The sequence below is a fragment of the Pezoporus occidentalis genome, unplaced genomic scaffold (assembly GCF_034315485.1).
Source record: "Pezoporus occidentalis ecotype Australia unplaced genomic scaffold, CSIRO_AGI_Poc_V1 ctg280, whole genome shotgun sequence".
NCBI classification, from domain to species: domain Eukaryota; kingdom Metazoa; phylum Chordata; class Aves; order Psittaciformes; family Psittacidae; genus Pezoporus; species Pezoporus occidentalis.
The window spans coordinates 1,251,805-1,265,693 of record NW_026914719.1 but is presented as its reverse complement, the minus strand read 5'-3'; the positions used below and the strand labels follow the sequence as shown (position 1 = coordinate 1,265,693).

The following is a 13,889-nucleotide window of genomic DNA, read 5'->3' as shown; positions in this document are numbered from 1 at the left end:
TCAGTGACACTGGGAGCTCACTCCAGTTTCCACTCCAGCCCCTAAACCCTGCTAAGAGTCACCAGTTCCTGCACTTCTCATAGGCAGATCAAGCACCAGGGACTTACCCTGTGACAGCTCCAGTGTGCCTGGCAGCAACTGGAATGTCTCAGAAAGAGTGGTGAAAATGTCTGATGGAATTTTTCCTGCAAAAACTGCTCTGGAAGAGCTCCTCCTGGAGACACCCTTCCGAGAGTTAGAGCAGCTTGGGTTTGGGAATCGTGCCTGCATGCAGGACTTCTTCCATAAAAGCCCCTAAGCAGCCAGAGCCAGCTCTGCTGCCCCCATGTAGACAAAACCTAATTCCAAGGTGAGATTTCCTTAAGACGTATCTTGTATTTCAGGATCTTGTGGTGTTACTTTCATCTCCAATCCACATATTGCAGCCCTATAATAATAATAATAGTAATAATAATAGTAATAATAATAGCAATAAGGATAATACCTTTTGTATGTACATAGCACCTTTCATCCGAGGATCTAAGTCACAATTACAGCCCCACACATTCCTGTATATTACAGCCCTATAATTCTAAGACTGCTCTAGTATTCAGACTTCAAAGGGAATGTGGATTTCCCCTCCAGCCCAGTCACGGTGCCCAACATGCTGGAGACGTTTCAAAGGTGTTTCGAAGGTGCCTTGGCAGTAGCCAGATTGCCAGAAGAGCCAGAGGAGCTCTCTGAAACCAAAAGGAGCCTTCGTGGATTCTTTCCTCCCTTCTCCCAGCCACTCTTTAGTCTCCTTGGGAAGTCAGCACAGCCCCGGGAGGAGGGTGATGCTCTCACAAGACCTGTGTGTCTGTAAAGTGGGAGGTGAAGAGATGGAAATGGTGTGGAAAGGAAAAACACGTGATGGCACAAGCTCAGCCAGAACCACAGTGTTTCAGTAAAAGGTAAAATCACGCAAAATGATGCTCCACTGAAAACAGAAGCGGGGAGAAGGGGAGGGATGGGGAAACATTCTATATTCTTTTTGGAGTCAAACAAAACGTTTCAGGGATACCCACAGCAAACATGGTTTGGTTTGGTTTGGTTTGGTTTTAATTGCATGGGAAACCTGAAAAAGAAATCTATTTGTTTAAGCCAAGCCAATCTTTCCCCTCCCTTTTCTTCAATCACAGCTGAGCTGTTATTTACCCCCATATGTTCAGGGAGAAGTGTGCTAAAAGCTTCCTATAGACAACAGGTCAGATGAAAGAGCTGGGGTTTACAGCAGCTCTGGCCAAGCAGTTGGGTTCACTTCCTCCACCGAGCTCACCAGTGCTGCCCATGACCTCCAACCAGCTCTGCTGCGGCTCCACAGGAGCACTGCAGTAGCTGCGCTGTTTGCAGCTGCATCCCTAAGCAAGGAGTGATGAGGTCAGTGCACGTGAAAGGCAGGATACAAATCCCAGAGCTCGGGTTTGCTTTTCCTCGTGTTGTGGCGGAACAAATGGAAAGCTCAGGAATGGTTTAATAAAGCCTGAAGAGGTGTTGTAGCTCGAGAGGTGCAGACATGTGGCTGGAAAGGGCTGAGAGCCTCCAACTCTTCTATAGCACTGTTGGAATCAGTTGCATCTCAAGGCACATTAGAGGAGGGTTTATTAGGACTGCTTTAAAGATAGGGAGACTGAGGCACAGGAAAAGGAGAGAACTTGTTTGGGGTGAGCCATAAGGTTGGGACAGAGCTAGAAAACAGCTCAAGCTTCTTGTGCTGCGCTCCAGTCCTCTCTATCTCCCACCTCCACAGTAAGAGGGAGCCAAAGCTCATGGGGCACCTGCCTGCTCCTGGGTGTCTTTGTGCCCCTCCATGCAGGAGAATTCCTTTCCTCAAAGAAACCCATGGTCAGCGGGAGGTTGATCCCTGGAAAAGGACGGGGTCTGCCTCATGGCATCACCAAACGAGCCAGAGACCTCATGGAGGAGCAGGGCAGTTTTCACGGCTCACCTCAGACACACCACACTAACCAGCATGGGCTGCAACACGTTTCCTCTCCCCCCTCATCAATAAATCACGGCTTCCAGCATTCATGCTTCTGTCACTAATAAATCTTGTGCTGCCTTACACCACATGAAAGCACAACAATACCTTAACCAACAGGCACTTCCCTGTGCAGGACTGCAGCTGCAAACACAACCTGCAGCACCAGGACCTGCTGGTTTGAAGAGAAGTTAGAGGGGACATGGATATGGCGAGGCTGGTTCCACGCTCAGTGAGGCCAGAGCACATGGAAAACCATGCTGTGACACAGGCACCTTGACCATGTGTGGAAATCACTGACACAGGACACTGGTGCGCCCGTTACCTGCAGCTATCATCGGGGTCCTGTCCTGGTTGTGATACTTTTGGTTCTTTGTGTGCAGTTCTGGTGTCCTCAACATAAAAAGGACATGGAGCTGTTGGAACAAGTCCAGAGGAGGCCACCAGGATGATCAGGGGCTGGAGCAGCTCCTGTATGAAGACAGGCTGAGAAAGTTGGGGCTGTTCAGCCTGGAGAAGAGAAGCTGTGCGGAGACCTCAGAACTGCTTCCAGTGTCTGAAAGGGGCCTATAAGGATGCTGGGGAGGGACTCTTCATTAGGAACTGTAGTGATAGGACAAAGGGTGATGGGTTCAAACTGAAACAGGGGAAGTTTAGATTGGATCTAAGGAAGAAGTTCTTTACTGTGAGGGTGGTGAGGCACTGGAATGGGTTGCCCAGGGAAGTTGTGAATACTCCATCCCTGGCAGTGTTCAAGGCCAGGCAGGACAGAGCTTTGGGTGCCATGGTTTAGTGTGAGGTGTCCCTGGCCATGGCAGGGGGGTTGGAACTGGATGATCTTGAGGTCCTTTCCAACCCAAACTATTCTATGATTCTGCAAATCAACACGCCTGATCCAAAGGTCCTTTGGTACCTGGGTCACTTCTCAGAGAGGAGATGTCCCAGTGTTGGGACATAGCTTTGGGACAATATCTGACAACTCCCATGCCTTTATGTACATGGAGAAGAAAGCCTTACAGTGCAGCTTTGTGACTCTGCACCTCACTCTTCCCTTGAGAGAGCAGCAGCAGGAGCACTCTTTTCATGCCCGTAGTAAAACCGACGATGAGCACGCAGTGTCACCGTACAGAACCTCTCAACACGTGTGGGCATCCTCCCAGCAGCCCTCTCTGCCCCCATGAGTGCACCCCCTGCTCCCCCAGCAAGAGGACACCACATTTCCTCTCCTCTTCCACCCCTGTGGTTCCCACCTCAGCATGCAGAGCCCCGAGAGAGGACACACGTGGTGCTTGGGCTTCACCTTCCCTTTGAAGGAAGAGGAATGTTACTAATTGGTGCCCCACGGGGATGTTCAGTGCTCAAAACTACCCTGTCTCCCCTGGGTCTCTTTGTAGTGGGACCTGTGGCTGCTCACATGAAGAGAGAGCAGGTCCCTTGAGCAGGTCCTACCCTTACAGGTGTGTCTGCCTCGCTCCACTCCCATGGGGGCTGCTTTTCATTTCCAAATCCTTCAAAGAGGTTTAAACAGCTACAGGAAGGACTGCAAACAAGGCAGATGGAGATGGAGAAGTGCTGATACCTCGGGAGACTCCTCTGCCAGCCCATGGAGGGGAGGAGACTGCAGAGCTTCCCTCCTCCATCGCGGTCAGCAGAGCCTGTGCTGTGGATCCTGGAGAGGTTTTGCATTACCCCTTCCTGGATCCTTGATGCATCCCTGCAAGACTGCGGGAACCAGCTGAGCTTCACTGTGTCCTGCCTTTGCTCCCTGCCACTTGGGCTGGAGCCTGGCTCTCTTTTGGCTTGGCTGAAACACTGGATGCTTGTGCTTGGTCCTGCTCTTCATGGAGGCTGTTTCTGATCTCTCCTCAGCTCCTACCGAAGTCCTTCTCTGTGACCTCTGGCTCCTCCCAGCCCTGACAGTCCTCCCCTATCCCTTCCTACTGCCCTGGCCCTGGCTCTCTGGCACCCAGGAAGCACCCTGTGGATGCCTGCAGGGATCTCAGCATTCAGCTGCTCTCGGTGCCCCTTTCCCCACCCAGAGCTTCCTCCTTGTGATGCATGAACGGGGCTCATGTTCCTGTTTCAGGGTTCCCAAGAAGCTGCCCTCCAAGCAAGGATGGATGGATGGGGGGGGGGAGCATTTTGTCTCACAGCAATGAAGGCATTTTGGCACCCTGGTCTGGGCTCAAAGGCAGCAGCACCCCCTGCCCTGCTGTTGGCACTGAGGAGGTGATGGGGGTCCCACGCAGTGAGCTGGGAAGCATTGCGTTTCCCTTTCCCTCCTCCACCTCCTCCTGCTGCTCCCTGACCCAGGCAGGTGCAGAGGGGGAAAGGCATTTGCAGCCCCATTGCTGCCTTTTGGCACCAGAGCCTCTGCCAGAATCAAAGCGTTTTTCAAAGAAAACCCTAAACTCCTTTAATCGCCAGCGAGAGCTCCTCCCGCACAGATCTAAGGGCCGTGAGCTCAGTGTTTTCATTGCCCCAGGCAGATTTATGAGCTTATTCTTCAAGGAAGGGAGGGAGAGAGGGGAGGCTGTGGCACATTGCTTAGCCTGGGGGGCGGGCAGGGAGGAGAGGGGGAGGATGGAGGAAGGCTTTTGCAGTGGAAGTGCGCGATGCTGCGGAAAGCCAGGCTCTGCTGCGGCCGCTGCTCTCAGGCGTGCCGAGGCCAAGTGGGCTCGGATGTAAGCGAGGATGAGCCCGCTGCTGCTGCTGCTGCCCAGAGCGGAGGAGCAGCAGCTCCCTCCCATCCTGCTCCCGGTGCCGGATGGAAGGGAGCGCTCGGACACGGCGCGGCTGCTGCTTCCCAGCATCGCTCACCCTAACGCACAGGACCAGGACTGGGGCATCCCTCAAAGCATCAGCGGGAGGGACCGGCCTCTCCTCCGCTCCCAGCCGAGCTGCCCCGGCTGCCGTTTGCAGAGCGAAGGAGGAGGGAGGAGGTTTGCTGTCCATCCACCCCGGAGCACAGCCCCATCCGTGCACGTCTGCTCTGCTCCACTGTGCTGCCTTCCCCATCGCGCTCCTTATCCATACACCTGCTCCCTCTTTGCCAGGGAATGCTGTGCTCACTGCCAGCTTTGAAGCAAGTGCAGCAAAGGTCTGGCTGCTCCTTCTCCCTCTTCCTCGTCACCTGCAGCACTGCCTGTTGTAGCTGGAGGCATTTAGGGACTGCAGCCCAAGTTTGTGGACCAGCTGCTGCGCAAAGAGTACAGCATCCCTTGAATCCCAACAGTACCTGCACTGGGATAGCAGCAGTCAAGTAGAGCAAAACTGCTGGACTCAAAATGTTTCTAGCCCATCGTATCAAGAGGTTAAAGGGAGCAGAGGTTATGGTGGCTCTGCCACCACAGAGAAGAAGGTGGCTGGAAGATGATGAAGCAGGAGGAGACAGGAAGAGCTGTCATAACCCTGAAAGTTCATTAGAAATTCAGTCGCCAACATTTCCTTTCTCTTCAACCCAGAACAAAGAGCCAGCAAGTCAACACTTAGTACAGAACAAAAGAAACCAATACTGTGTTTTAGAACCATTAGGGTGCTTTGATAGTGTTGGAGTCCTTCAATGTGAACATTAAACTGCCTCAGGTAACCATAACACCAGCAGGTGAAAAGATGGAAACAGAAACTTTCCTTTAAAAAGTCCTAAAAAATCCTTTAAAAAGCCACCATGAAGTGAGAACACTGAAGTCAACTCTCTTGATTCAATGTGTCACATCTCCCCTATTCAACGTGTCACCACATCTCCCCTATTCAACGTGTCACCACATCCCCCCTATTCACAGTCCCACGAACGCTGCTCCGTTTGCATCAAGCTTTTCCTTTTCAAAGAGATGAGGTATTGCTTCGAAAACCAACCCACCACATGCAGCTCGAGGACTGACCTCCCTGTTCATGGTCCTGCAACGCTGGCTTTGCTCTGAGCACCACTGATCCCCCCCAGGACACTGCTTCCCTCACCGCTCCTTTGCTCTCTGTCGGGTTCAGTGTGTCCCCACTGCTCTGCCTGTTGGACTTGAGCCCAGGGACACCACCCTGCAGCACCCGTGGCATCAGGCTCCTGACAGCCATACAGGGATGAGGCTCCTCTGCTCTCTGACTGCTAAACCAGCAGTGCTCTGAGCACTGCCATGGGCCAAGGGATTGGGATATTCCAGCTGTTGGCTGTGGTGAGAGTTCCGCGATGCCTAGGGCATACAAAAGGCCATTTGGAAGCACACGCTCAGTGGCTGTGGCTTTTCACGTTGCTTTTCAGTTTCTCTCACAGTTTACTCTCAAGCTGTGCCTGATTCCAAGGCTGCTCGGGTTGGTTTCCTCCTCGTTACAAGCTGGGGAGCACAGGGGTGGGAATTACATGGCTTCTGGTTCGTTTTCATCTGCCTTCCCCATAAGGGAAGCAGCAATAGAGTCTGTTGGACCCATGGCACCTGGGGCTTGGGCAGATCTTGGTTTGGCACACTTGGGTACCCCAAAGTGACAGGGTTCATTAGTGCTGGGAGATGCTTCCCCATGGGATCTTCAGCTCAGAGGAGAGCATGGATGACGTGGGGCCTGCAGACTCCCAGTGGGATGCTAAATTCCAAGCAATGGCTCAAAATGTCTCTGCAAAGCGAGAACAGCCCTGAAGGCTCCTGATCCCATTCACCTCAATGGAAACAGGGTGGGAATGAGAAGCATTTTGTCTGGGCAGCCTCCTGAGGTGCCTGGCACTATCCAGGAGCAGCCAGGCTCTGGGTGCTCTTTCTCTGCTGCTTTCTTTCTCCAAATCCTGCTGTGACAGCAACAGCCCAACAACCTCATCACCTGCCTTGTGCCCCAGGTGTTTGCTGACTTTCCAGGACAGAGCAACAGCATCACTCACAGTGAGCTGTGCAGTGAAGCCTTGCCTGGCTTCACTGCAAGGGGTGCATGGGGCCTGGGACAAGGACATGCAGTCATCGATGCTTCTGAGGAATGGGCACACAGAAGAGGGAGAGCCTGGCCCTCCAGGGACCTGGGACCCTGGGGAAGGGGGGGATGGCTCCTCCAGCTGAGCTTTGAGCCATGGTGCTATTGATGTATTCTACAGGTTTGTGTCCTTCATCCTTATCACTTCCACTGCAGTATCCCCACTGTCCTGCATGTTCCCGTCTCCCATATTGCCATACTCCCTGCTCCATCTCTGTCCCAAGCACTGCTCCTCTTCACAAGAGAAGGAGAAATGAATGTTATTGCTGTCTCGGACTAACTACTGACTGGGACAGTGTAGAGAAGATGGAGTGGATGTGCTGACCTTTAGTGTTTCATGGCTGGACTGTAAGGCCGGGCTAAGACACAGTTCGTACCCTCAACCCCTCCAATACAACATGCACTAAAGCTCCTTGCCAGTCGCCACGTGATGAGGCAGGCAGGCTGGTCTGTGCTGCTCCAGAGGAATGGGCTGTTGGAGCCAGCAGGAGCCCTGATTGAGCTCAAGGATGCTGGCAGGAGCAACGCAGCCAGCAGGGACCTGTCACCTAACATGGACAACCCCAGCCGAGCTGCCAAGAGACAGCAGCGTGTCTAAGTGCCTGCCGGAGAGATGCCCCTGAGGAGAGGTCACTGCTTCTCTCCCATCCCCCTGGCCACAGCTGCAGGCTCACCAGGGATTGCCTCCATTGGTAAAGCTTGGATTTGGATGGAGGGATAAGGTGTGAGTTCAGGGAGGTATCAAGTGAGCAAGGACAGGGTTCTTGGAGAGAGACAGGCACAGGGGAGGCACAGCATGGTCAGGATAGGGCATGAATGCAAGCTCCATAGTGGGTGAGGCAGTGTCTAATCAGAGGTTATTACGAGGATCCTTTTGCACCTGAGGGATTCCTGTTCCTTACAGAAGGGGACCAGTAACTTCCTTAGAACACAGGGTATGGAGTAAAGAAGATGGAAAATTTTGGGAGCAGCTTCCTTCAGCTCCACGCTCCCCGTTGCCATCACACAGCTGCTTTTCAGCTCTTGCAGATCTCCCTATAATCCTCGGCATTTCTTTACGTCTCTGAAGGTGATTTCCAAGGCTGAATTCACCTGAAGAACACAGATCCCTCTCCAATATCCATCCTTCCTGCAGCATTTATGCCGATTGGCTTTGAAAAAACAGCCCTGACTGCACACCTTGTAACTGAGAAACTCACCGTGCCGAAGGCTGGCCGGGAAGGTGGTGGCAGAAGCAGGGAGGAAACTCGGGGACAATTCCCTGCTCATCCTGCCTTCCTACCTCTGCCCAATCTCAGCCATTAAGGCAGTGTGTAACAGGCAGCAAACGCGCCGGTTTCCCCTCAAACAGGTCCAGCCCCAAGGGGAGGAGGGGAGCTCTGGACCCTCCAACACCTCCCTGGCTCTACCCGAGGCGTTTCGCACCGGGGGGTCCCTGCAGCCCCGCTCTTCCCGCACGGGGATGGGCGGCGCTGCGGGCGCAGCTCCCGCAAATCGCTGTCGTTGGCGCCCCCGTGTGAGCGGAGCGGCCGCCGGGGGTGCCCCGAGGGACGGGGAGCGCTGATGGGGCTTGCCCCGAGCACCAGCTCCCAGCCACATCCAGGGCTCTGCCAGCAGCAGCCGCAGTCGCCGGCAGCACCAGGCCGGGAGCATCTTTAAGCACCCACCCGCTGGGGTCCATGCACGGGGAGAGCCGCAGCCCAGGGCTCAGTGTCCCTGCTCCGAGCACCACGGTCAGGGGGAACGGGGCAGTGAGAGCCCTTTAACACCAAGCTGCCCTTGTTTCATTCAATGGAGCTGGCAGTGATGTGCTGCGGAGCCACAGGTGCCTGGTCTTGTGATGACCACAAGGATGGGCTGGGTGCTGAGCAGGGCTGCAAAGCTCTGCAGCCCCCCTGCTTACAGCCCACATGGTTTTAACCCCCTGCGCCAAGGCATGGTCAAGAGCCACAGTGACTTTGCGCTCACAGGCTCCAAACTTAGCCCCAGGATGTGTGCGGAGGGGACAGCTCTATACAGGACACACCTCATGTGACAAGTGCTCTGTGGTTCCTTGTCCCAGGGAAACATAGCTTGTATTGCACATTTCAATCATCTTTCATGCTGCCCAGTGAAAATCATCCTTTCCTGTCATATTTCTTTCTCAGCTGACCTAACACAGCTCTGGCTAGCGAATGGTTGGCACAAGACAAACCAATGCGATCCTCTGGCAAGCGGGTTGAGTGGAGAAGCTCTTATCCATCTGTGGCAGCTTCAGCCTGAAGCTGCAAAGCCCTTCCCGAATGAGTTAGGGTGCTCAGCTTTAACAGCTGAGTAACTGCCCATCAGGAGAAGCCACCAACACCAGAAAGCCAGCAGCACGGGTTGTGTGCCACGTTGGGACAGCAGCTCCCTCGCAGCACGGTTGAACACAAACCGAACATCCCCAGCACTGCCTGGGGACCACCAGTTGTCCTCAATGGCTGTGGTGCACACAGCTTCCCTTGGCAGCACCTCAGCTGCATCCCTAGCTGGGACAGCCAAGGTCCTCAGCAGCCCATCTGCACAGATGAGGTTGCTGGCTGCAGCACCTCTGTGAATACAGGTGAGCATCTTCCCCAGCGCATGCCAGGTCCAGCTTGTCTCCCTAAGAGAGGTGTTTCCTCTCCTGGTCAAACCCTGAGATACTTCCATGGAGTCCTCTGCTCACCCTGAGGACATCCTCAGTCATCTCTAGTCAGATGGCATCACTGAGACCATCTCTGGGGCTAGAAACAAGCACACCAGAGCCCTGTGGCAGTGTAACCCATTGGGGTGTTAAGACCAGAAAGGATGGGAAATACTCAGATCATTAAGAATGTAAAAGTAAACAAATAGCCAAAAATAACCCACCAAAAGCACCACACCTCTTTTAAGACTTTACTATTGGTTTTAAAGAGGCACCTTGGACACTGCTGGTGGCCAGCTCAACCCAAACCCCCTCAGCTATCACAGCTATTGAAATGTTTGACAGAAGGACCCCAGAGCAGTTTGCACTAATTGCTCAGTATAAATACTCCATTATGTTCCCAGACAATCAGAATCTACCCAGCAAATCAGCTCCTCTGATCCACTGTAATCAAGAAGCAAAGCATGCATAACATTGCAATATAAACAGCATTTGCAGAGGGCTGCGGGGAGGAGGGGGAGCTGGCTTAGCTTGGCAGGTCCTGGAGCCATAGCTGCCTTTTTTTTTTCTTCTTTGCTGTTGTTTTGTTTTGCTTCTAATTTCCAGAGGAAATTCAATTTCAGGAAAATGTGGCAGAAGCTTCCAAGCTGCAGGAACGCTGCAGCTGAGCAAGGGATCCGGGGAAAGCGTTGCAAACCAACCCCAAACCCAGCAAGGGCTGTACTTACAGGTAAGCTGTTAGGGGGCTCAGGTTGGCAGGGACCTCCGAAAGCCCCAGCTCGGAGCAGTCCACCGAGAGCACGATGCCATCCTCTTCGCAGTGGCACTGGGGTGGGCAGGAGGGTGCAGCACCTTGCTCTGCAGGCACCGCCTGGACGCTGGTGGAAGAGGCCAGGAGAATGCCCCAGAAGAAGAGCGTGTCCATCCTTGCCTGCACCGGTGCCGCCGGCTCGCCCCGGTGCTGCGGCTCGGCTGGATGGAGGGCAGCGATCCTGCTGCCTCGCGTGCAGCGGGCAGGGTACCGCCGGCAGGTCGGAGTGAGGTAAGGATGCAGCCGGGGAAGGGGAGGCATTGTTGAATGATCTTGGTTATTGGGTTTCAAGGGCTGGGCAGGGGCGTGAGATGCTCCAATGGGAGGAGTTAAACTTTCTACTCTTTTTCCCTCTCTCTCTCCCTCTCGGAGCTGGCAGGAATTTCATTCAAAGGGAAGGAAGGGGGAAAGAAAAACCTCAACAAATAAAGAGTTGTTCAGAGCTCCGGGACCTGCACTTGCTTGGGTCCAATGCTGCTGTGGGATAGGGCAGGGGAAGGCAAAGCTGGCTCTGACAGGGCAGAGGATTTTAACTACAAAGGCAGGAGTACCCAACCGGCACTTCAAGGGCTCCAGACTTCGGGACGCTGAAATTCAACCCCAATTAAAGGACTCTGTGTGTCTGTGCTGGCTGCTAACCCCAGCTGCAACTGAAAGTCAGGGAGTGAGGAGCTCGCAATGAGCTGCTTGCTGAAGAGACCGTGCCCAGGGCTGTGGGGTTGTCCTGGACTTGGACCCTCACCCACGAGCAGCCTCCTTGCTGTCCCCATGTGGGGCAGAGGCTGGGTGGGGGATGCCGGGGGATGGAGCAGCAGTGGCATGGTGGGAACTCGGTGGGACCTCTCCAGGGCACTGGGATGTGGTCCTCTTGCTTGCTATGGCTTTGCCCAGGTCATGATTGAGTGCGTGTGTGAGCTGTATTTGCAGGAGCTGCACAGCACTGATGCCACAAGCAGGCAGCTGGTTTGCTCCTAGGCTGGAGGTCAAAGTAGAGGAATAGTCCATTGAATGGGGGTTTTAAGACTGGAGCAGGCCTGTGCCAGTGCAGCCCAGAGCGTTTGGGGTGTCCTGAAACATGTGGGATGTGCACCAGAACACGATTTCTTCCTGCTTGGGTGTCAAGGAACTACCAAGTTCTGTGGCAGCCGAAGCAGCTGCTTAGAAAAGGGCACCGGATCTGCAATGATTTAATTTGAATGAAGCCCCTTCCATCATGAGCACTTCTGGAGGTGTCATTAATTAGATGTTTGTGGTGTGTTTTGACAGCTCCAAATGTAAAACACTACTTGGTGCAGAGATGGGAAGCCCTCCTTGGAGAGAGGGTTCCTCCTTGGGTTCCTTGAGAAGCTTCTCTTCCCCTGCTCTGTTGCAGGCCTTTAGCATGGCCTGAAATGGTCAGATTTGCTCTGACAGCACCCAGGAACTTGGTGTCAGTTTGGAGGAGGTGTCAGGCCCATCCCTCTGCTCCTGCCTGCAGCAGCAGCTTTTATCTACAACTTCCCTGTCCCTCTGCAGCCTAAGAGCAGGCAGACACCAACGGCATTGGGAGCTCCTGACAGCTTCTCAATGCGTTCTCCCTGGGGATCCACAACTCTGGCAAAGCTCACTATTAATAGAGCTCTTCAAAAGATCACACTAAAGAGATTCCTATTGAGAGCTGCCGTTCTGCTGAAACAGAGCCATTTCCTCAGGAAGGCATTGACTGCAATGACATTTTTCATGTTGTTTTTGGAGCAACACAGCCTGAAGTTGGAGGCTCTGCTCTGTGGGGCTCACTTTGCTGTAACGTTTGTTTTGCTTTTCATTCCAGCCTGGCTGCGGTGTTTCATTTCCATGTCTCGTTTCTCTGACACCTGATAATAGATGGTAATATTAAAGTGCTCACTTCTTCCAGCGTGTCGCCCGGCTCCTGGCAAAACCGAGGCTGGGAGTCAAGTTGTTGGGAGCAGAAAGCGTTGCTGCTCCCATGGTAAACCTGGGATTTCAGAGTCCCCCTGGGGTGGAAGTGGCACGTTCCAGCCAGCTCTTACTGAAGCTGTGATTTGCTGCCAGTACTGCAGGCTGCACCGCGGCCCTTATGGAAGGCACCGGGAGCTCCCGGTCCAGCTCATCCCTGTGAACGCGGGTGGATGCTCCTCTGCCCGGTTCACCCGCGTTGGTGTGTTGGCCTCTAGCGGCAGGCTGCGCTATGGGGAGCTGAAGAGCTCTGCTCCGTAGCAAGCAGAGCAGCATCGCCCGCTCCCTGCGCTGCAGCTGCATCAGCCAGGCCCCCAACAGGCGCTGCTGCATCCCATCCACAGAGACCTGCTTTTAAAGGATGGAGCTGAGGCTTTGGGATCACATCCCAGGGCTTTGTGGCTGAGCATGGGACCTTAGCACGGGGTAGCTTTGGGTGGCAGGTGGCATCCCAGGTGCTATTTCTCCTGCTGCTTCCACACTGCATGGCTCTCAGGTCTTCCTGCAGCTGGCTTAAAAGCAGGGAAAAAACCCACCTTGGGAAAATCCAGAGTGCAGCCTAAATGGGGAGCAGAGTCCAGTTCATGTGAGCTACTGCAAGCTCCTATGGGGCAACTGATGGTGCCTGCTGCGGCAGGGGGTGGATGGGGGGCTGGAGGTACCCGTGCTCCCTGGCAGCAGGAAGGTCTGGTGGCAATGAAGTGTCACAGAGTGAAGGATGGTTCCTCCCTGATGCCCAGGGCACAGAACAGCACGAGCCTCAGGCACTTTGACTCCCTGCTCTGGAGGCATCGCTTCCAAGAAGCCATGAGGCAACCCGAGAAGAGGCACAGAGCTGCAGAGCTAGTTAGAAGCTCTGATAGAACCAGAGACGTGGTTCAGTGTCCTATGTGCTTGAAGACCTTTCTTTTTGGACTGCCAGCATCAAGCGGGTCAGGGAGCCAAAGCCATGGCAAGCCCATCACATGCAAGAGCAGGATGTGAAAGAGGGAACCTCAGCTCTGATCTTACTTGGCTGTCCCAGGGGGAATTCCTCTTTCATTTCAGACCTACCTTGGATCTGCCTGGCCCTAGCACTTCTGCTCTCCAGGAGGTGCCTGACAGCAGCAGCTGGTGAAAGACAGCACTGGAGATCCTGGGGAGGAATAGGCTGCAGTCCTGCTGCTCCTGGTGCTGGTACGGCTCAGGTGGAAGACCCGTAAGCAGTTACGGCATCCTCACACTACGGCTACAGCTGGGGCAGCCACAACCTGGTATCAGGCACCTAATATCATGGAGGTCCCCGGCTTGGAATGTGGCAGGGTGCCACGGGCCCTGTTACTGTTGTGTGAAGACGTGGTAGCTGCTGGACTCCCTGGGCCCTGGTGGGAGCTGGGGACATGGGAGAGACTAGGGCAGAGGAGAAGCTGTGGGATCAAGGAGCTGTGGTGCCCTGGAAGCCACCAGCAGGTTCCCACAGCTGTGGGTCCCCAGGAGATGCAGGAGTTGGGTCCCCATCTCTCCTGCCACTTGGCATTGCCAACCCATCCTGC

The 13,889-nt window shown here is 54.2% G+C and overlaps 1 protein-coding gene across 1 annotated transcript in view; it reads right to left on the bottom strand.

Annotated features, from left to right (window-relative positions):
• The window catches only part of LGR6 (leucine rich repeat containing G protein-coupled receptor 6), a 110,018-nt gene extending 99,195 nt beyond the window's left edge, over positions 1 to 10,823 (bottom strand). The window contains exon 1 of the mRNA XM_062625708.1: positions 10,319 to 10,823. Coding sequence (XP_062481692.1) covers positions 10,319 to 10,662 — 344 coding nt within the window. The 5' untranslated portion in view covers positions 10,663 to 10,823. The remainder of the gene's footprint in view (positions 1 to 10,318) is intronic.
• Positions 10,824 to 13,889: the final 3,066 nt, after the last annotated feature.